At 51.5% G+C, this 23818-nt stretch overlaps 1 protein-coding gene across 3 annotated transcripts in view; it reads right to left on the bottom strand.

The window, feature by feature from the left end:
- Positions 1-11492, bottom strand: part of KIF26A (kinesin family member 26A) — a 245750-nt gene extending 234258 nt beyond the window's left edge. The window contains exon 1 of one of the 3 annotated variants that reach the window (XM_086937892.1): positions 11250-11492. In XM_086937892.1, the coding sequence (XP_086794018.1) occupies positions 11250-11387 (138 nt within the window). In that variant the 5' untranslated portion in view covers positions 11388-11492. Of the gene's footprint in view, positions 1-542; positions 777-11249 lie in introns of those variants that run through there. The other 2 variants (XM_086937894.1, XM_086937893.1) reach the window with 2 other exon arrangements.
- Between the last annotated feature and the right edge of the window lie 12326 nt (positions 11493-23818).

The following is a 23818-nucleotide window of genomic DNA, read 5'->3' as shown; positions in this document are numbered from 1 at the left end:
GTAAAAGGGAGCCGTAATCAAACAGCAGTGCGACCCCTATGCAGTGGGCTCTTGTGCAACTGCACCATTGATAGATGCACTCCTGCCCCCCCCAAAACCCAACCCAACCCAGGTTTAATGTCCACACACATCACCACAGTCAGTCAGAGGTGAGCCCCGGTGCCACTGCACCTGCTGCACCAATGATAGCCACGCCCATGCGCTCCCTAAGTTTACAGTCCGCTTATGAGCTTGGTTTTCCAGTCGGTGCGCACATCTCAGCAGACCTGCGCCCACGGTGCGCCCACCTCCAACTGGAATGCAGTAGGTTTCCAGCGCACACACCAGTCTCCTAGGCACAGGCGCGCTTTTCATGTGGGCTTAGCATGTTTCATGCCAACACAACTCCACTATGCTGCTCCAGGCTTCGCTCGCCTCCAATGAGGGCGCTCTAGGTTGTCAATGAGCACACCTCAGCTGTGCAGCGCTAGGTTTTCCCGTTATTGCACAGCGCTACGCCTTCCCTCAGTTTGCGCCAGAATGGCGCAGTGTGCCACACTCACCCCACAGACGCGGCGCCCGAAGTCCAGTGCGCCCGGGGCGGAGACGGGCATCCTCTTTCAGGTCCAGTCGCTGACGCCAGTCCCGACCAGGTGTCGCCCTCTCCCCCCGCATGGGCGCCCCCTCTACTGTGGCCTGTGGGCTGCGGTGGGGTCTCTGGCCTCGGCCTGCTGTCCACGCTCCCGAGGCTGGGTGCTGCGTCCCATGGTGTCTCACCAGACAGCCAGACAAAGTTTGGTCTCGGAGTCTGAGCCGCTCGGGGCACAGGGGAGGGCGGCGAGGGAGGAGTCACGTCCCAAAGAGCCCCGAAGCCCGGCCTGGGAGGGGAGCCTGGGAGAGTGCACCGCGGAGGGCGGAAATGGGAGAGCCGAGCCAGCCTTCTGCTGGGGAGGAACTCTGATTTATGGAAGCTTTCATCATCCCTCGCAGCCGCAAGCGGGGAAGTGCCCAGGGCTGCGGAGCACCAGGCAGGGGGGACCCCGTCTGTCGGAGAACACACTCCAGCTGGAGCCATAATAAATAATAAGGACTTTTCAAAACCCAAGTCTCCAATGTGTTGACGCCTGCATGCCTATTCTCAGGATCTCTGGACTTTTCACGAGTTTTCTTTGTTGTTTGAGTAGGTAAGGCGTGCACTTTTAAATTGCCACCTGGGAAGGGTGAACGAAATTCCATTTCCCATTTAGGAGTGCAACTATTTTTCGGCGTTTTTCGACATTTTTCCTACTTTTGTTTCAACTTTTCCCCACAATTCTCTTTTTGTTCATTTTTTTCATCCAGTTTAGGTTAACTTCGGACGATAGCCACTCTTTTCTAGGCGCAATATGTCCCTGTCATCTTTCCAAATGTTGGCGCACACGACACTGTCCCTCTCTGTGGTTTGCAGATTTCAGTTGATAAGTGAAAGCAGTGATGTCACTTTACTCATACAAGGCGTTTGACGTTTTTGCTGTCACCATATTCACGGGACAGTACCACAAGTGGAAATCTTATCCAGTGCCTGCTATGTAAATGGACTGTTTGTACATAGATGTGACATGGGGTTGACCAGTTTAAAACGACTCGGCGAGGTGGCGGACTGCTCTGCAATTGTCTCCCACCAGAGAATGCAAGGGCGTGCAGTTTTCGAGAAACAGAGCCTTTTATCAGAAGGGCTGGTCCTGAGATGGGGATGTTCAGGCCCGCCCTGCGCTTCCACGGCGAAGAGGCGCTCTTTCAGCAGTGCGGCAGCGCCACCTGGCGGCCAAGATATGAAAGAGAGACAAGCCGCACTAATCGAGGCCACTGCAGTCAGGCCGAGCGAAGTAGCAAGAGATGACAGAGCAGGGTGCACTACCGCGGATTTGTAGCAGGATTAGCCATCAAGTAGCATAGCGCTGTAGCAATAAAGCAAGTCACGTGTTTTATACTTGTGGTAACGCAGCGCCAGGGCCCCACTTTCCTCCTTGAACTCATATGGTAACTTTAAAGAAAAAGCTTTTTTCTGCCCTTATTGTCCCGCATCAGAGGTGAGGCCAGGTCGACACTCGACATATTGCATTGCAACGTTAAGAAGTAGGTTCGAATCAACTCGCCCTCGACCCATTCTGGGCAAATCTCCCTGTGCCTACAAACGTATAACGAAAAGCGCTGTGAAGCGCTTGAGCCAGGATCATAAAATCAGGAGAGCTGAAATAACGAGGGCTAATGTAAAAACAAAACACCTCCAGACACATTGTCCGAGCAGACTGGAGATTATGCAGGAAAACAACATACACATTCAAGGCAGAAAGGACCTTTACAGCCTGGGACTTGAGCATGTAATGTTATTTTCTGTAGGCTTTCTGAAGATTGCTTATTTTCATGCAGTTTTACTTGATTAGGAGCATCCTATAGATGTGACATATTGGGGGTGGGGAGTGTGGGGCGTTATGAAGAGAGTATAAGCAGGCTTCCAGGAGACTAAAAGGTGAACTGAAGAAGAAAGGAGAGTCAAATACTTCTTTGGGAAGAGGAGGGGGCAGAGGAAGGTGGAGGAAGTAGAGTGGACGTAGTCCAACAGGAGAGTACAAGATCATTGGCAGAGTTATGGTTAGGAGAGATTTTTTGGAAGAAGTAGGGGGCAGAGGCATGGTGAAGGAGCAGTCTAGCAGGAGAGTTAAATATTGCTAGAGAAGGAAGCAGGTTAGGGGAGACGTCTGAAAAGAAGAGGTGGCAGAGGCATTGATTTGCAGCAAGAGTAGTTTATCAGGAGAGTAAACGATAACCCCAGAGGGAAAGAGGGCAGAAGAGATATTTTAGAGGGGATGGGAATTGGTGAGGTGGGTTAGGTGCCTGTCAGAGATTAAAATACCACTGGGGATAGAAATTGGTAAAAGAGATTTGTGGAAGGAGGAGGGGACAGGCGAACGGTAGGCGTAATCGACCAGGTAAGTAAATATTTACAGGGCAATCAGGGACCCTAAAAGAGAGGGTTGGGAGAGAGATGGGGCAGTGTGTGTGAGTAGCAGTCCACAAGAGAATAAACAATGAATGAAGAAGAAGAAAGAGACTTAGAAGGCTCTTCTTAGAGGAGGGCAGAGGTGTACGGAAGGAGTAGTCTATTTGGAGAAAAAATACTACCCACGAAGGAAAGAACTTGAACAGATAGTTATGATGGAGGAAAGGGTCCAAACAGGAGGCAATGGAATTATTACTGGAGGAGTAAAAGAGTACAGGAGAAGGGAGGGCTAGAAGAAGGGGGTTGGAAGGAAGACGGTAGGTCATTGTGTATGTGGAGAGTAGATTATCAGGGGAACAATAAATCCCTGGAGAAGAAAGGGTGTAAGAAAGGTTTATTTGAAACGGGGTGGGGAAGAAGCGTGGTAGGGTCTATAGTTTATGGTGAGTGTCAAACAAAGTCAGAGAAGGAAGTGAGCTAGAATACACTTTTTGGCCAGGGGAGGGGTGCAAGCATTAGTGATGGTGGAGTAGTGTGTGATTCGAGTAAAAGTTTACTGGACAAGAAAGGGGATTAGTGTGTGGCACACTTGCTCAGCTAGTAGTCGATGGCTGCATCTGTGTCTTGACAAAGCTGGAGCAGGCTGTGTGTACTGAGGCTGTGTTTCAATATCACCCATGGGCCCAGTAGGGAGGCAGCTATTAGCAGTTTAGTTTTACGATTTCATTTCAACCACTTTATAGATTGCTGCTTCGTCTCTGCTACTTGTTTCCTTCGCTTTTCCTAATTGAGAGCAGTAAATGGAGCCATTATAATAATTTAGAAATATTTTCACTTAAAAGGATAAAACCAAGATGAGCTGTTATTTCTTTTTTTTCCACTCTCATACTAGTCAAGCAGAACTCCCCTGCGCCGCTTTACTTGAATTAGGAAACAATGATAAAGACATGTCACGCACACGGCCCTTTGTGTCAAATATGTGCATGTCTGGCTGTTTGCTAACGTTTTTGAGGGCTAATTTTGAGAGTTATGGAGGTCACTGAAGATTATTTTAGGGCATACTGGTGAGCCCTTTGGAAAGGGGGAGGTCCGACGGGAGGCTTTGAAGATGTGTTTTACGTGGACTAGTGCTTGGCGGGAAGACTGATGGGGTATATGTGGGGAGCGGTGTCAGTAACTGGGTGCACTTTCAGCAGGTGTGGGGAGTGTATGGTTGGAGGTCTGGGTCTGCAGATTTTAAATCTCAGGATACACCACTTCATCTCAAAGGTGATACTGGGCTTAGGCCCATAGTAAGCAAAGCCATTCATTGCCCATCCTCCTGGGTTCTATGCCATCGCAAGAAAAGCTTTGCCTCATGATCTTTCTTTCTTACTAGGCTCTAGGCCGCTAATAAGAAAAGGTGTTTCTTCGGCACCCCACAGTTTAAGACCTATTGCAGGCAGAACCTTTTCTCATTTCCTACCTCTTATTCAGAATCTAGTCCCTTAGTTGGCACAGTCCTTTCCTTATCACTCACTGAGTTATTAGCCAGCACAGCCCTTTTCTTATCTCTCAGTGAGTTCTAGGCCCAAAGCTGGCACAGCCCTCGCCTTATCACTCCCTGAGTTCTAGGCCCGTAGCCAGCACAGCCCTCGCCTTATCACTCCCTGAGTTCTAGGTCCATAGCCAGCACAGCTCCTTCTTTGTCACTAACAGTTCTAGGCCCATAGTTTGTACATTCCTTTCCTTTTCACTCACTGATTTCTAGGCCCATTGCCGGCACAGCCCTTTCCTTACCACTCACTGAGTTCTAGGCCCATAATCAGCACAGCCCTTTCCTTATCACTAACTGAGTTCTAGGCACACAGCCCTTTCCTTACCTCTCACTGAGTTCTAGGCCCATTGCACGCAGCGCCATCTCCTCATCTTCTTATCTCGCCCAATCTTAAAACGAACATATTTCATTCCTGTGGTTCAACTTTCTGCAAATAAACCAAGAATGTGTGGACCCAAAGTGTTATCGACTAAAGGATGATATCCTGGCCACAACAAAGATGCAAAGAGCACAGAACCCTACCGGTCATCCTAAGATGGTGAGGAAAAGGTCTAGTCACCAGCCTAGCAGTTGTTCACTCAATGTTTATTTACAAGTTCAAATTTTAATCAAACAAACTAGGGTTTTCAAAAAGATTGGCTTCATCTATACATTTGTGGATGGCTCTCAAACTATGTTACTTTTCACAGTATCTTTGGTTCCTCAACATGCTCTATGTACTAAAGATAGAGGCACAATGAAGAATACAAATTGTATGGTTTGCATTCATTGTAACGCCTGTTGTGTAGCGGGCATTTCCCTGAGTAGAGGACTGACACTTATCTGTACTTCAAACATTCCTGAAATCTAGAGTTTTTATATCTTCAAAGACAAGAACATTTTGGGGCACTTATGGGGAAATGTCCCAACAGGGCAGGAAAAGTACCAACATTTGATAACCTTCTAAGACAAGAGGGTTTTTACAATGTGGCTCTTTTCTAGATTCCCACGATGTGCATTATTCCGTCATCTATTGGTTGAGTCTGAAAAACTACCCATCCAGGTATATACCCATTCCACTTCCAACTTTATGCTTGTCTTAAATGCATAAAGAGAAGAAGCCCCATAGCTAATGTCTTTTGAATGTAAAAAGTACATTTCACAACTGCCACTGATGGGAATCACAATCTGTTTGAAAAAAGAAACTCTTCACAGCACTCCCGGCACTCCACATCTTGGAACACATACACCTGCTGGCCAATAAAGAAGAAGACACATTGGGCCTGATTCACAAAGGGCCTCCACGCTCGTGGCAGAAGCCACACCGTCGTTGGGCTGTCGCAGCACTCTATGCAATGAGAATTCTCTATGCGGAGATTTCGTCCCGCTTACGAAGACCACCCAACAGGGGCGGCCTTAGGCATGTGAAAGCTGTGCACCTACACAGGGCCACCAAACCCCAGGGGCCACCATGCCAATATATCCTTAATATAATAATCCTCTGAGATTGGATATATATTTGCGTGGCGGCCCGTGGCAGGGATTTGGCGGCCTCCGGCTCTCTTCCACTTCCAAACACCCTGACCCCTCCCCCTCTTCACTGGCCTTGGCGCTCTGCCCGGACCCCCTCTTCTGGGGAACCCCTACCTATGCTCCGTGCCCAGGGCCGCCATGAGCCTAGAGCCACCCCTGCACCCAATGACTGAGGGGCCTCCACCACGAGTGCGGAGGTCCTTTGTGAATCAGGCCCACACTGTGAAATAATAGACACGTAGGTGTGGCATCTGGTGGTGGCCATATTAGGTGGTGTAACCTCACCAGAGTCCCATAGGACGAGAGGATGTGTTTGGCCTGTGCTTGGTCACTGACAACAAGGGCATTCACAGCTGTACTGAGACCTAGCAAGGCCCCCATTTGCATCGAATCTCTGTGTAGTGTTTGAGCTGCCTACAAAGGTATTATACCCACTTACACTTTGTGAACAGAGAACCTGGCTAGCACCCAAGATGGTGTGACCTTTGCATTCCCTTCCACTAGAAGTCAAGCAGTGCTCATGAAGGAACTATGCTCAACAATTTGAGGAATACTCCCTGTTGAGTAATCTAATTTATGCTAAATCCTGCAGACCAACCTCAGCATGTGTAAAGCACTATCCAAAAGGTCATGGAAGGGTAAGTGAGGAGATAACAAAGACCGTCTTGCTTCCAAGCCTGGCGACAGGGATACCTCACTACCATACCTGTCATGTATGCTTTTACATCAAGTACTTGATGGGCTGTTACAGTCCACAAACCTGCATGCACTTGACTAGCAAACATAGCCTGCTTTCACTCTTGCAACCCCAACACTCTCATGCACACCACCTGAACTCTCACTCACACAATGCTCTCTGAACTCTGACCTCACATGCGAGTTGTTCAGTTCTATGGGAATACATCAGAGTGCTGTCATTATCTGCATGGGCACCTGGAGAGGCCTAGTGGAAACCACTAAAAACGCACTGTTGCAGGCAAGCCGGCCTTAAGATGGCAACAAATTCCAACGACCTACTTTATGTCAAATGGACATAGAAAGAACAATGCAACGTTTGGAGCCAAAAAGGAACTTGTACAGATGACATTCCAGGTACTGGCCACACAAGATTAGCACATGCGGTGTGCGCCCACACACACAGACACACGTTCTGAATAACAGATACTCTAGGCAGTGCTTAATTTGTAAAAAAAAAAAAAGTGCCAGGGCTCATATCAAGAGGCCACTGCAGCTTGCATCTCACATTGCCTCTGCCATGCTGCCAATGATAGTATCAACATAACTACTAACAATCACACTCCTCTAAGTGTGACAATTCAGACTTATTCCATGCCCCTGCTGCTACAGGAATGGCTAGGGCGGCAAGTAATGGCAATTTTCAATGTTTTTTTAATTAATATTTAACAGTCGTTGTGGTAATCTCTGAATTAAACAGACAGCGCCACCTTGTGGTAGGCTGTCACAAGCGTCAGGGTTGACAATTAAGTGCAGGTGCTGAGCATCGGAAACCACCAGCTAAAAGTAAGCACTTACTCTATGTTGTACTTATAATGCTTTGTTATTGATATGATACACACCTACGTGGGGTACATCAAAGCAGTGTGGTGCACTGGAAATTACATAAGGTGTGTACAATAGTCAGTGAGAGGAAGTAAACAGAGGGTCTCTTCTGGGATAAGCTGGGGTCGGAGGTGGAAACTAGGAAGCCTCTAGCCAGTGGTGGATGAGATCCATCCTGTAGAGACCTGAGGAATGAGGAGTAACCCTGATACACAGAAGGATGTTGGGCCAGATCCTGGATTATGTTGTATTATAGCGTTACATGTATACAGTGCTTAGAACCCCTGTGTGGAGTACTGCAGCGCTTGCCTGCATGGGTGGCACATTACAGGCTGTATAACTGGGGAAGACTTGCCACAAACACCCAGTGTTCTCCTCCACACTATTTTAGGGAATGTTCCTACAGGGTGCTCACGAACACTTGTGCAGTGTGTGCTTGTGCAGCAGTGCTCTCGTTTATGCAACCATTCTAGTCTACCACCCACATCCTGTGCTTAGAAACGCATGCTAGCTGCTCACATGTTCATAGACACGCCCATTGCTCTAAGATGCCCTCAGAATATACTTCTAGGCACAAGCAATACTATGATCTTACGCTCCTCGGTGCAAGGTTCAGCTCAAGCTCCGGCAACCACTAGCGCTCTTGAGTAGTCCCTTCCCCCTCATGTGCAATGGGTCCTCTAACACGCCTCACACTTTCACACATATGCAATCCATAGCTTTAGGCACCTTTTATTCTGTATATTACAGTAATTCGTCTCTCTCTCTCGTTCTCTCTCTCCGTTTCTCTTTCCTTCTGTCTCTCTTTCGTTCTCCCTCTCTCTCCATCCTGCTTTCTTTCCGCCACACCTTCTCCCTCTCTCTCATCCCCAGTCTCTTCTTTACACACTCTCTTTCTCTGTTTTTCCTAGTACTCTTTATCTCTCCAGTTTCTCACTCTTTCTCTTCCTTCTCGCCCTCGCGCCCCCTCTCTCTCGGTCCCTTCGCCTTTCTCCTGTCTCCCCATCCACTTTCCCTCTGCCACGCCTTCTCCATCTCTCTCATCCTCTCTCTCCCTTACTCTATTTCGCTCTCTGTTTCCTAGTACTCTTTCTCCCTCTGGTTTCTCTCTCTCTCTCTCTCTCTCTCTCTCTCTCTCTCTTAAGTCTCTCCCTCCCGCTCTTTCTCGCTCTCTTTCTCTCTCATTTACCCACTCACTTTTGATGTGTTTTTCTGTCTCACTCTCTCTCACCCTCTCTCTTGCTCTTGTCTTTCACATCTCTCTGGCTTCCCAATCTCTGACACACACTAAGAAATGAACTCCATCACTGCCCCTCACTATCTCTGTGTCCTTCCTCTCTCTCTCTCTCTCTCTCTCTCTCTCTCTCTCTCTCTCTCTCTCTCTCTCTCTCTCTCTCTCTCTCTCTCTCTCTCTCTCTCTCTCTCTCTCTATGCACCTCCCTATCCCTCACTCTCTACCCGTATCTCTCCCACATACACACATGTACACACTTCCAATATGTATACCATGTGCTCTCACATATACCAGGCTTCCACAGACCATGGTCTGTCACATGCAATCACCACTGGCACGCGCCGCATGTTCTCCCACACACGTTAACAGGCGAGGCACGCAGGTATAGGCAGGCATAAACCCTGCCCCTCTGGGCTCACAGACACCACGAGCTCCTCTGTGGCCATGTGCACTGTGAATCCTCACTTGAACGCTGAACCCAGTAAGTTGCGTTTCCCCAACGTGCCCTCAGTTATGTCTCACTCATCGAGCTTTAACACGCACCTACACTTTGCTGCCACACAAGCACTTCCACACACACTCCCAAAAAGGCAGCTGGACAATCCCCAACCCCGCAACACAGAAAGGAGTCCGACGCTGACTAAAGAGCAGTGCCACAGGTTGGGAGCTTCTGGTGATGTGTGTTGGTCTACGTGTGCCCTGCTTGCCAGCCGCAGCCCTCCCCCTCACACCCCTCCATCCTATGCGCTCATGCGCTCGCTCGCTATGCTCTGTCAAACCCATTATGATCTCAGACTTCCTGTACTAATGGCAGACTGTGGGCCATGCAACCGGCAATAATCTGAGATATGACACGCGCATCATGCCCTCTCTTACACGCCACTACCTACGTCACACGCACTGCGTCCCCTCCCTCACTCTTCTACTATCTCACACAATGAGCTCATGCTTAGTATGTCTTGTGACACACACTAAGCTTTCACACTTCTCGTGATCTCTGGATCCTCAAAGTGCAGATCAAAGGAGATGTGATGTGCTTTTGGGTATTTTAGCGTCACAGGCGAGATTACCTTTCGCAAGGTGTATGTTCTCAAATGCATTTATAATACTCGGACATCACTATATGAACAGAGAGCCCCACTGTGGTGTTGCAGGCGATAAGTGCAGATGGGGAGCAAGTCGACACTCTACGTCGGAAAAATCTACTTCGGCCAGCCAACGCTTTTTATCTTAATGTATTCCGCCCAGAGAATAACTCTGATCCTCACTGCTATATTTCACACATTTTAAATCATTATAACATTTGCTTTATTTACACTATGCATTCTTTCAGCATATAATGCATATACCATTCTTTCATGTAGCCCAGTGGGGTTGGTCATATCAAAGAGTTTGCAGCCGTGTATTGTGCAAATTAAATCAGTGAAGTATGTTACCCCCCAGGGAGTATGTCTTCAGAGGATGTTGTTGTGGGACACGAAGAGAGAGTACATAGCGCTGCGCGCTAATAATTCTTAATATTACACTTGTGTCTGGGCTGGTAATACGTGGCCACCATCCCTAGTGATGGGCTCGAACCCGCGGCCGGCGGGCGGCTATCCTCGCTGCGCCACCTCAGGTGCCGGTGTGGACGAGCTCGCGCGCGCGCCTGATGGTGGCGATGGAGAGCACGCGCGGCCTCGCGGTGCTCAGACCCCGGCTCGCGCTCTCTGCCCGCCCGCGAGCTCTTCATTACCCCCTCCCCGGGGCTGGCCAGGGGGGAGAGGCGGCCGGGGACTCCCCTGATGGTGACTGATGCGCTCGCTCCACTTCCCGCGTCAGCCCGATGCTGTCCGCACTTCTTCACACGGGGGCTTGAATATTTCATGGCACTCAGCGCTGGCTGCGCGTCCCGCCCCAGCCTCCTCTAGCCCCCGGGGGCAGGCTGCGGCTTTACAGCCCTTCTGGTGTCAGGGAAGAGCTCCCGCGTGCCCCCCGGCGCCCTACTTATGATGCCCGGTGTGCTGTGGCACTTACAGAGATGAGAGGGGACCAGTGCGAGTATTAAAGGGGGAAGGAATCTCAACTTGAACACCTCTTGCCCACGCCCAGTGCTTCAAGGAGGAAACGCACTTTTCTGACAAGATTTAAAGGAGGAGTCGAGAGACAGGGGGGGGGGGGGGTGTTTGGGAGGAGGTAGGAGGGGGCATAGGGTGGGGACAAGTTCCCCCTTTCTTGGTTAGACCCGACCATGCCCCAGGTCTCCTATTTTAATTGCTCTACTCTATAATTTCAAAAAGGGGGGCAGACAACATACAGGCAGATGACAGGCATGTGACAGGCATGTGTATGCGGGAGGGGGCTTTAAATACACTCCCTGTCCCCCCCCCCCCCCCCCCGGCCTCCCCAACATGAACATAACTGATAAAATACTGGGGCCACGAGAGGGGTGGGCAGCGCTGACTTACCCGGCCCTTCCTCCTCAGGAGATGGCTGGTGAAGCCGAAGATGATCTCGGAGTCCAGGCACAGGGCGCCGATGTCCAGCAGGCTGGGGGGCTTGCAGGTGGGGCTGGTAGAGTCCCCCGAGGGCTCCTGGAAAGCCATGGCTGCGGTGGTGGGTGCCTCGGGTCCGGCTCCCAGCGCTCACCCTTTCATCCTGAACTCATGTGCGGGGATCCGCACCGGCCCCTTCCCTCCTGGACGTTCCCGGACAGTAAAGTCCCCCCTATGAGGCCTCACCTCTGGGGGGCGCACGTGGCCATGCCCTCAAAAGCACTCTTCCCCTTGTGTGTGGGGGGTCCTCTGGGTGGACAGAGCCCAGCTCACCTCTCACCCCTCCATCCCGGGGTCAGGAGGGCTCCTGCAGTGAGGTACCACGCAATCCGCATGCAGTCCGGGGGCTCCTCACCTGTCCAGTGAACTCATAGTGACCCTCCAGGGCTGCGGCGCGCTCCTGTCCCCAGGGACGGCAGTGCGGGCGGCGCACCACACACAGCCATTGGTAGCCCAGCCCCTGCTCAGGGCTCCTCGCCCGCGTTGGTCTGGGGACCCCTGGCTCTGTGCGTCCACTCCCGGAGCCACCTGTCACCAGGTCCGCCTCTCTGCCTCGGATCCGCGCTGAAATCTCCACACGCACTTTATCCACAAGACCCCTCGGCGCGGCAAGAGTTCACACAAGTAATGCAGGGAACACCGTAAAAGCACTTCGCAGGCAGCTCCCAGTCACACCTCGCACGGTTTAATCACCAGACCGGGGCTCAGGGGGCTGAGGGAAGCCAATCAACGCGCCTCCCGTCAGAGGAGGCAGGAAAAGGCAGAGACGCGCTGCTGGCGCTGCATTCAGACGGGCTGCACTGGCAGGGAAGGTAGTGCGAGGCTGGATCGGACCCAGAGTGTGAGCCCGGGTGCGGGGACAGCAGCGCACGTGCCGGCAGCACTCAGAAGTGACATCCACAGGACTTATACTCAAAATGCTGACGAGCACTGGGTGAGCAGTGGACGCCCGAGGCAGGTGTGCCCCAAAAGCCGGTGCCTCCTTCCTTGTCTTGTGCGCACCGCACTGACACTGCAGGGTGTGTCCTTGCTAAGGTGCAGTGCAGCTAAGCTGTGGGGGAGCCTGCTGCCACTCTCGCCCCTGCAGCAGAGCCTCGGCTTGCAGTGTGTGTGTGAGGGCAGTGTGGGACCTCACACCCCGCAGCAAGTGTTGGCAGTGTGCGTGTGTGTCATTGTGGAGAGAAAGGAATTGCACAGGAGCTGGTGGCGTTTGTATGGGACGTACCCCTACTGCCCGTCGTGCCCGAGTGTGTGGAAGGGAGAGTGTGAGGGCGGACAGTGTGTGATGAGACCGCACAGCTGCAGGCGCTGGAGGTCTGTGTGTGGATGTGCGTGGAGTAAGGTGTGTGGGGGCAGGCAGGGCACGTGCTGAGACACTTCTGTAGGAGGTGCGGTTTCTGGTGGGGGTGGTAGCGGTGCGTGGATGGTGGAGTACGGGGAAGGCAGTGTGTGTGCGCAGAAGGAACAGCAGGGGCTAAAGATACGTTTGGGTTGAAGGATGGCAGCTGGTGTATGGCGTGCTGCAGGAGGTGGCGGTGTGTGACTGTGTAGGGTGAGGGTGGTGGGGGCTGGCAGTGTGTATGACTTGGTGCTGGAGGTGTGTGACTGTGCAGGGAGAGGGGAGGGCTGGCAGTGTGCGTGACGTTGCGCGGGAGGTGTGTGACAGAGTGGTGAGAGCTGGCAGGGTGCGTGCTGACTGTCCAGCTGCAGCCTCAGGTGCTGCAGTCGGGTGTAGACGGCGGACTCTGAGGGATGTAAGTTTGGGCGCTGAGAACCCTCCTGTTGCACGCGCTGATGGTGTGTGTTCTTGTGGAGGGGGGTGTGGGGTGCCAGACGGTGTGTATGCCAGACCCTCCTGTGGAGGGGGGGGGGAGAATGCAGGCAGTGTGCGGATCTCCGGGTGCGGGGGTGGGGGAGGCTTCTCCAGTGCAGAAGCTCGAGGCGAGAGTCTCACGCCGCCTCCCCACCACACTTCACACCCACGACCCACCCCTCTCCTCTTCTCCCCAGCTGGGCTCTGTGCAGAGGAGCACCGGTGCCGCTAATTGCTGTGCTCTCCATGACGTCACCGGAGGGCGCTGAAGGCAGGGATCGTCCTCCCTTGTAAATGAATGCGCCACCGGCTCTCTCATGCGGTTTCCTCAACTCATGAACTCACAGTGAAAAGAAACACCACTAGTGTCAAAACCACGCCACCTCACCAGTTCTATCAAACGATTCTCTCTGACTGCTTTTACACAATTTCTTCTCAATTCCTGGACATCCGTTAACACACCGAGATCTTAGTTCCTATCAAACAATTTCTCTGGCATTAATAGTGCTGGCTTATGCTGAAAATGTGAGAACCTCTTGGTCAGCATTCCTGCTGACAAGTCAACCCTGTATACATTTCTGTGCTCCAGCTCCACTTAATAAAATAATTCAAATTATGTAAAATAATGTAACGCAGCAAGGATGAATTCATTATTTAGATGTGATCCTAATTACTCACACTTGTACTCTGACGAAGTCCCTTTCTCAAACTTGAGATCTTTCTAAATGAACGAATCCTTCAAAAAAGTTAAAAATGTCGAAGAAAGGTTGGAAGGAACGTGGCTTAACGGATAGAGCTGCGGCTTTGGTACTGTAGGACCAAGTTCGAGTCCCGGCTTCGCTCAAGGTCCTGTGATTTTGAGCACATCACTCAACCTCCAGTACCCTAAAAATGAATCATACCTTGTGCAATGTAACCTAGTCTCGTGTAAAGCCTATAATGCCACTGGGCCAAGATAACGCTATGTAAAACTGTAAACAATGTCACCTTCACTGAAATAACAGCGGTACAGAAGAAACGCTTAGTTTTAGCTGCGCCTGTTCCCATGAATGTCAATTCGCCAAAATGCCAGGTGAAGCAGAAGTGACATCACACGCCCTTTGGCCTTCCATTTCATTCACACACACATGCTTACAAATAGGCACATATTCACACTTACATGCACTCTCTTACCAAAATTCACACTCACCAGCAAGTTGCACACAGCTTACGTTCCAAAGCATTTTTTTTCTTACCTCAACCTCCGGGAATATCATATACCAGCTAATTGTACTCCGTTTTTCATTACACCAATAGTGAATAGTGTTTCATTATTCACTGAGGGCCCGATGTAGGTCGGTCGGTAACGGCCGAAAATCGGTATTTTCGGCCGTTACCGATCGGTATACATGATTTGACATGTAGGTGCACTATTTTACCGAATCGGTAACTTTACCGATTCGGTAAAGTTACCGATTCTGTAAAATACAGAATCGGTAACTTTACCGAATCGGTAAAGTTACCGAATCGGTAAAATACCGATTCGGTAGTTTTACCGATTCGGAGCCACCCATATGTAGGTGGGACTCTTCAGAGTCCCAGGAGCCTTAACGAATCGGTATTTTACCATCAAATCCTATTTGATGGTAAAATAACGATTCCGGTGTGCATGCACATGTGTGCATGCACACCTATGCCATGTGACAGGCAGACCTGCCCTTAGAGCAGGTATGCCTGCCACATGGCACCCGTGCCTGTTTTGGGGGTGCCAGAGGGTGTCAAAGTGACACCCCCTGCACCCTTGAGAAATTCGGTATTTACCGATTCGGTAAATACCGATTCGGTAATGTCCATTCATTCCTATGGGCTTCAAAGCCCATAGGAATGATTGGGCATTACCGATTCGGTATTTACCGAATCGGTAAATACCGAATTCATCCGATTCGGTATTCCAGCACATCTGGAATACCTACATATCGGACCCATTGATTTACCGATTTTAAATTACCGAATCGGTAAAATTCGGTAATTTAAATTCGGTAAATCAATTTTACCTACATCGGGCCCTATGAGTGTATTAAAAAACTGAGAGAAAACAAAGCAAGTAGATCCCCAACTGAGGAGATACCCCCGTGCTCCTGGCACTGATTTTGGCCCCTCTGAGGTCAGGGGTAGCAAATGCTGTGCCAGGGATCGCAAGGGGGGCAAGCTGGGGGGGTTGCAGCTGTGACTCCTGATGACGTTCATGCCTGTTCCCAGGTAACTCTGTGCTTCATTGAAGCAAGGCCATAAAGGGGTCATCGGTGAATGATGTCAAAATAGACTGGAGATGGCATTTTTGAATAAAATGCCTTTCTAGAACACCTAATTCTTTGCTTAAGGGTCTTGAGCTGTTCCTGCCCTGGTATGCCCCCCTTCAGACAGAGGTTTGGCACAAAGCTCATTTCAACTTTTGGCAAGAAAGTTAACCCGGGCTGCTGCTTGACCAGTGATCCTCCACCTTGCAGTGCACAAGGACCAATGTAAACATAAAGTAAGTTATCGATCCTCTTCTATCAACTCTCTCCTCCAGCAACCCTCTTGACTTAATTGAGTTGTCCATTTACTTAGTGTTCTTGGCCCAGGAAATCACCCTATTGTCATCCCCTTGACCTTCATGGTCCATCTTCTCATGAACCCTACGTTTAAACACAGGAAGGTATAACTCCCCATTTATACACACACAACATTCTCCTGTTATTCCCATCTCTTTCCACAGCTGTTGGTGCATTAATTAAAGAATCAGTAAATTCATTTCATAATGCCCTCTCTTCCCCTTGTAATGCTCCCTTGTACTCACCTTTTCACTCTCCTAACTTTATCCATGAGTTCACCTCCACCAACAGCCAACTGAGAAAAGCATGAATGTCTTAGAAATGCTCATTGCATATAAACTTTCTCTCTTGTCAATCAATCAATTAATCAATCAATCAATCAATCAATCATAGCATTTGTAAAGCGCACTACATACCCGTGACGGTCTCAAGGCGCTAGGGGCGGGGGGGGGGGGAGCTGCTACTGTTCGAAGAGCCAGGTCTTGAGGAGTCTCCTGATGGTTAGAAGGTCTTTGGTTTGTCGTAGGCGGATGGGGAGGGTGTTCCACATCTTGGCGGTGAGGTGGAAGAATGATCTGCCGCCGGTGTTCACTCTTTGGATGCGAGGGACGGTGGCGAGGGCGTGGTCTGCGGAGCGGAGCTGGTGGGCGGAGGTGTAGAGGCCGAGTCGTCTATTGAGGTACGCTGGTCCGGTGTCGTGGAGTGCATTGTGTGGTGAGGAGCTTGAAGGTTATCCTCTTGTTGATGGGGAGCCATTGCAGGTCTTTCAGGTGGGGTGTGATGTGGCTGCGGTGGGGGATGTTGAGGATCAGGCGTGCGGAGGGGTTCTGGATGCATTGGAGTCGTGTCAGGAGTTTGGCCGGGGCTCCTGTGTAAAGTGCGTTGCTGTAGTCCAGTCTACTGCGGACGAGGGCCTGGGTGACCGTCTTTCTTGTTTGGGTGGGGATCCACTTGAAGATCCTGCGGAGCTTGCGGAGGGTGTCAGCACTTGCCTTTGCTAAATCTTTGCACTTCTATAACCCTACCTTCTCACTTCATGCCCATTCATGGCACCTGTCTAAAATACTTCAGTGTCTCCTTCCTCCTTTACTCTACAGTGTAGTCTACACCAACTAGCAACTCAACACCTTCAGTCATTGACTTTGTTACCTTACTTTCTCAAGAAATCACAATAACTATGGCCTCCCTCTTCGTTCTGATCATTGCTCTTCCCCCCTGTCATTGCTACCCTCACGTTGCCAACTGTTCACCTTCTTTTCCCCACAAGGCTAACCTTCCTAGAAGAACTTTCCCCATCACTGATCTAGCCAAACATTGTTAAATCTCTCACATCATCAAACCTTCAGCCCTTCACACTCAATCTACTCATATGATTGTTCATCTGTTCCTGTTGCTGGCCAAAAGTCAAATGGGCCTCATCTAACAGAGGCTCACCCTTTCAGGACAGCTCACAATATGGCGGGGAGTCAGGGCCATGGTCACCCCAGCCCTCCAATGGCAAGGTCAGCGGCAATTGGGCCAGGACGGGCGCTGACCCGGGCAAGCATTAAAGTGCTTCCGGGGCAGTGCAGCTAAATCCCGCACCTATTTAAAGGGTTGCACAGAAGCAAGCCGGTCTCTTGGTTCCTGCTCGCAGCCGAAGAGGATATGGGCGCTTCACTCCCTGACACCCAGGGTCAGCTTGGTAACGTGGGCACTCGGGCAATGCCGAGGGGCCGGTATCCGAATTCCAGCTGTGGGCTGCTTTTTTGAGCAGCTTATGGGGCCAATTTTGGCTGCTTCTGCATTCTTCGATGCCACCAGCGGCCCAGTGGGTGCCTGAGTGGGCTTTCTGGAGGCAGATGAGCACCCATTACCTCACTTTTATCAATGGGCAGAGCTGTCACTCTTTTCCTCTCCCTGGGCTGGCCCAATGTAGGCACGTTGAGAGGAGGTAGAGGGCCAGAGCAAAAGTAGCCTCACTTGTTTTCAGGTGTGTTTCACCAGTGTAAACAAATCCGTGCATTTTTCTTTAACACTCCCCACTCCTTTTTTTAATAACATTTCGCCGAGCAGTGTTTTGTGGAAAGCAATATGCAAATGTGGGCCACCTTTTTTGTGCGTGCCCGGACCGATTTTTAATCCTAATCCAACCCTGCAGACACCCCACTCTCCACAACAACCATGCGTTGCTCGCTGCTTGTGGGCCCCCTACTAAAGCATTGCCCTGCCAGGAGAAGCATGAGAGTTTTTCTTGCCTGACGCAAAAGTCCTAAATAGGTATTGGACTTTTGGTGGCTGCTCCGGAGGGCGAGGGGGCCATGAAAGGAACAGGGTAGTGTAGCGGTGACCTTAGGTGTTTTGGGCGGTGTAGCACTCGTTTGAGTGTGTGCTGAAAAAATAGAGATGTAGCTCAGAGGCATGGTCTTCTCCCTTTGGTGTCACAGGTGAGGCAAAGATTCAAGCCCCAGCAGTGGGGGCAGATTTGTTTTTTTATAAAAAAGGAGAAGGATGTTGATGTAGATACCGCTTGTGATTTACATAGCGCTTTAAAGCCTTCTGGTCATGCTGGTGATTTGTGGAGCACTTGGGGCTTTGAATTGTTGAATGCTGGGAGCGCTTTTGGAAAAGTGTGGTTTGGCCAGGGAAGAGGAGCGCTTGTTTTTAAGGACTGCTTTTTAGGTTTCGCCTCGCCGAAGGCTGCGCTCTGCGCAGCTTTTCGGCGCAGGCGAAATCTAATGTTAGAACAGTGTGGGCTTGGGAATACGCCCTCTGTTCCATTGGCTAGCTCCATAAATGGAGGCTAGCCATTGGAACAGAGATCTGTCCGTCATGGCCGGACCAGATTCGTGGGCGTTCCCGCGATTTCTTCCCTCCGCAACGTAATCGCGGCCGTGGTTTATTTTTTTTGGGGCGTCCAGGTTTGTTTTCGTCATCCCGCGGCCGACCGCCGCCGGAGGAAGTCCAGGTGAGTGCCTTCCTTGCCGTTCTCTCCCCCCTCCCGCTGTCCGTTCCTTTCCCGCCCCCCCGCTGTCCGTTCCTTTCCCGCCCCCCTCCCGCTGTCCGTGAGCCCGCCCGTCCCCTCCCGCTGTCCGTGAGCCCCCCCGCCCCCCTCCCGCTGTCCGTGAGCCCACCCGCCCCCCCTCCCACTGTCCGTGAGCCCGCCCACCCGCCCCCCTCCCGCTGTCCGTGAGCCCGCCCGCCCCCCTCCCGCTGTCCGTGAGCCCACCCGCCCCCCCTCCCGCTGTCCGTGAGCCCGCCCACCCGCCCCCCCCTCCCGCTGTCCGTGAGCCCGCCCGCCCCCCTCCCGCTGTCCGTGAGCCCGTCCGCTCCCTCCCGCTGTCCGTGAGCCCGCCCGCCCCCCCTCCCGCTGTTCCAGCACTCCCAATCTGAAGCCACTGAAGACTAAGGCCGGACCAACATGCAAATCACTAGGGGAGGAATGCTTCTGGTACTGCGACAGCTCAGCTGGCTAAAGCGCCTGGCACATAGCCCGGAGCCTCACCTACACATCGCAGGCTCGAATCATGGAGCCATGGTCCCCGTTCCAGCGAGTGCCCCTCGAGTCTGTCATATGCTATAGACATTAAAAGCGTTTATCGGTGCCTGCGCCCAGCCTCACTTTTCTCAGTAGTGCATCTCCCCAACACCGCAACCTATACCCCTTGCACACTCCGTACATGAGATGTGTTTTGGAACCTGAGGCCACCGGAGCGCTTCGGTCTCATCAGGAGCATGGAGCACTATACTGCACCGTCAGGTGGACTGGGGGATGGGCTCCCTCAAACCTGCCCAAGACGTGGAGTTCGTGTTCGGTCTGACCCACAGGAAAGGAGCCCCTCGGAGTCATGGCTGGGGGCCTGGTTCATTAACCCGTGGGGAAACAACATCAGGGATGAGGGAGGGGCGTAGAGGTGAAGGGGCACAAGGATGCGCACTCTATGCCCGGCAATGCAGCTCAGTACACTTCAAACACCGTTTCGGCATCAGTACCACGACGGGTACCCTCACCAGGCTCAGAGGGCAGGAGGGAGGCACAAGCCTTGGAGGTACCCTCGCCAGGGCAGGAGGGAGTCACAAGCCTTGGAGGTGCCCTCACCATGCTCGGGCACCGCCCGTTCCCCTCAGCTGGAAGCACAGGCCTTGGATGTACCCTCACCAGGCTCGTGTAGCTTGTGCAAGAGAGGACACCTGCCCTGGCATGAGAGAAAACACTACAGAGCCCCCTGGCACGAGGCTAGGGGGAAACAATACACAGTCCGGCACTGAGCTCTGCCCCACCCACAGCCCTGGCCGCGCCCTCCACCCTTTAAGGAGTGAACTTCGCACTGTCCAGGGTCCCCCTCCCACAGGCCCAGAGCCAGCCCACTTCACACCGGGAGCGGACGGATTCCGGGCAAACAGGCTGCCAAAGAACTAACAACATGTTTTTGCCTAGCTGCCGTCTTTATTGCTTTTGTATTTTACACTTTGTTCCAACACCTGGAAAAATTGGCAGGGCCGGCGCCTGGAAAACCAATGAACCTCGTTCATGGCCGCGGTCACAGCCCAAGTCACGGTGCCTTCTGTGTCCTCGTTCACACCCTGGAGGGCGTCCCCATCATGGCCGGCTGTGTGAGCCCCTGCACGCACAGCGCTACGAGGCCCTGGCAGTGGCACTAGCGGCAAACACAGCGTTTCCACAAGAAGGCTCATCAAGAAAATAAAGATCTGCCCTTCCTCTGGCAAAATCAGCGTGACTGACATCTGTAAACCACCCCTACGGGCGCAGGAAGGCAGGGGGACTAAAACACATCAGAAGTGACGGCTCAAATAGGTGGAGGTTCTAACGGAAAATAAACAGACCCGACCTTCTGCGGCCCCAGACCGGTCTGCTTGCACTCACCGGCCGGGGGACTGTACCTTAAGGGGAGGTGGGGGTGTTGCCCTGCTCGAGGTTGCTTCCTCGTATTCCAGCACACTGTCCTACCCCCAGGCAGAGGGAACCAGTGTACAGTGACCCCAGACAACGTCCGGAGGACAGGGTGCTCCAAAAAGGGTGGTAGCATAACTGTACGGATTTGTGGGAGTTTTTAAAACTTTGGGTAGGGCACACCAAACAGCTGTGAGGCGTTTTATTGCGAACATTTTATAGTAACCAGAGCATTTACACATGAGGTGTAAAGATCAGACACTACTCTGAGGTCCTTAGGGGAATTGAAAAGTGGCGACAGTCAAAGGGAGGGTACTAGCTAGCGCCTACACGTGTATTTTCTCATTGGCAATTCAAAGCACCTGTCAGTCAAATCATTTGATCAGAATCTCACATCTGGTGAAATGAGAGCGCCATCAGCAGCAGCCAGCTCTCACCTTCCCAAGGCCAGCAGCTCCGTCACTACTACATACTTCCTTCAATCGCATAAGTGGGAGCGACGCAGCAGGTGCAAAAATTCCACTTTACATCAAATTATAACTTGAAAAAAAAACCACCCACAAGAAAATACACAAGGGTGGCATAAAAAAAACCAAGAACATACAAGGGTGGCAGAGGGTTACACCAGATGACGCCATGTCCACTCCCAGCCACTGCCTTCACAACCAAAGTAATAGCCCCCCCACCGATGCGTTTCAAAGGTTGTCAGCTACCACTACAACTCCCAGAATGCAATAGACTAAATTACACCAGATGACGCCATGTCCACTCCCAGGCACTGCCTTCACAACCAAAGTAATAGCGGCCCCCCACCGATGCGTTTCAAAGGTTGTCAGCTACCACTACAACTCCCAGAATGCAATAGACTAAAATACAGGGGTGAGCTGATATGTTAATGGCACCAGGGCGCTAATAGTACTGTGCAGACTAGTGTGTAGTGTGGAAACAGATGTGGAAACTAGTGCTCCGGCTGTGCGCAGCACCTGCTGCCTCGCTCTGCTGTGCAGTGCATGGGTTAGCTTCTGTGCAGGTTGTAGTTGCTGGCTGAAGGGGCCAGTGCTCCAGTGGCGCCCTGCAGACTTATGTGGAAACAGAGGTAGTGAAATCGAATGCTCAGCCTTGTGCTCCTCCTGCTTAGCTCTGCTGTGCAGGGGTCAGGTGCTGTGCTCAGGGGACCAGGTCGTGCTCCCACAGACGTGCTTGGAAATACCGGAGGAGGGTTTGTGTGCCGAAGGACTGATGTCCATTACCAGCCACTGACCACTTACTGCCACCCTTGCAGTATTCTAGTGATCTAGTGTTGCACCTACCTGTTGTGCCACCGAAGGGGTTAACTATTATCAAAGAGGAGTGGACGGGGGAAGGGCGCAAGCTGTTCACTGCAGCACTCAACATAAATCACCCCAGGTGCACCTCAAATGACAGAAGGAGCGAGCTTAGGCAGGGTGACTTATCAGTGTTTGCGACATGAGCCCGGCACGCTTCTGGTGTCTGCAGACGGGGGCAGGGTGGAGTTCCTCTGAGGTTTATCCACGCAGCTTTTCCAGCCCTCGTCACTCCAACCGCCCTACCTCCTTATTGAAGCACACCTTACTAGGATAGGGCTTGATTGTAGGAAAGCCCTGCTCCATAACATGACCGCTCATCATCTACTCTGTCACAGTAATTCCGTTTAAGCCAGGGAGTGCATTGGTAGTAGTGTTGTACACACCACTACTGAAGCGTGCATTCTTTCTTAAGGTGCATGCTATATTTCCAGTTAATTGCAGCGCATTTTAAGGTCACATTCCTCAATTTTTTTTGCAGTTGTATATAGCGCGAGCTCCGTCCCAAGGTATGGGAGTGCTATACATGAGCGCCAGTTACGTTACACAAGGATCCAATCATTTTTTGATAGGCACGAGGAGATTAAGTGATTTGCCAAGAATCGCAGGATGTTGAGCCATTTGCCGTCAGTGTCGCCCTTCCCTACATACCGTCCCCCTCAGCGGGTCCAACGCAACTCCGCAAGGGGACTCTGCAGGACCTGTGCTCAGTCATCTGAACGTGAGAAGCAGGCAGCACAGACTGTATATGTGAAACTCTGTCTCAAGGCATCCATCTGGAAACCCGTCATCCCAGGCCACTCCAACCCTCAGATCCCTCCATTCCTCCACTCTTGTGCCAGGTCTTCCCAGCTCCTTCGCCCACACCCAGAAGTTCTGTCACAAATACGACTCCTCTCCTCCCTCGTACACACAAACCCAGCAGTTTCACCACAGTTCTGCCTCCTCTCTCAAGGCCACTGAGTACAATCAACTATAGACAAACAGACGGTTTTTCGTTTTAATGTATGTCCAGATTTGTGTCGCAATGTATGGTGGTGCAGTGTATGACTGGGCGTTCGAGACCAAGTGAGTTGGGAAGGGAGCATGTATTGTATTGCACAGTCTTGAATACACTACCTCCTACAGGGACGCCTGCTGACTCTCCTCTTGATACTCTTCTGCAGGAGTAAATGCACAAGCCAGTTTTCATCATAGTGCAAAATGAAAAACTGAAATAGTTGCAATACAAATCGCATTTGCGAGAGATTAAGTTATTGCCATTGTAAATGACAATGCCATTTATTTATCTGTTTTCAAAACCAACACATAAATAAAAATGTTGTCATTTACAATGCCAATAGCTCAAACTTTTCAAAAGGCGAAACAATTGCATTGTAAATGCTTGTTCATCTTAGCAAATAGATTTGCATAGCAAGCTTGAGCTTCTAATGGATGCAGGTTTTTTAATCAGAAGCACAGTATTCGCATAATATTTGTACGCCTGCAGGAATGCCAGGGTGAGCAAGGAAGGACGCCAAGAGAGCACACCCTGTTAATAGGATGGAAGAAATGATGCTCAGTGTAGGGCGCAGGATGGAGGCGATGGACGAGAGGTTGGCTCTGTTGCAGTCACAGGGACCTCAGTGAGGGCCGCCACGTAAGCCAGCAGTGCCGGTGGACAGGCCTCGGAGGCCAGGGGTGGCAACTCGGACAGCATTCCCCCCCAGTAAGGAAGCGTGTCAGGGGGAGGGGACAAATGGTGAAGGGAGTCAAGGGCTGCGGGCCACCCCTGCGGTTGTGCTGCTGGGTGGTATAAGAGGGGGACTGGGCACCCCTCCTGCTCCTGCAGAGGTGGTGTCCTTTGGCAGAGTTAATGGTACTGAGGGGCAGGGCAGCGC

The sequence above is a fragment of the Lissotriton vulgaris genome, chromosome 9, assembly GCF_964263255.1.
Source record: "Lissotriton vulgaris chromosome 9, aLisVul1.2, whole genome shotgun sequence".
Classification (NCBI taxonomy): domain Eukaryota; kingdom Metazoa; phylum Chordata; class Amphibia; order Caudata; family Salamandridae; genus Lissotriton; species Lissotriton vulgaris.
The sequence above is the reverse complement of the archived record's forward strand: the minus strand, read 5'-3'. Positions and strand labels throughout refer to the sequence as shown.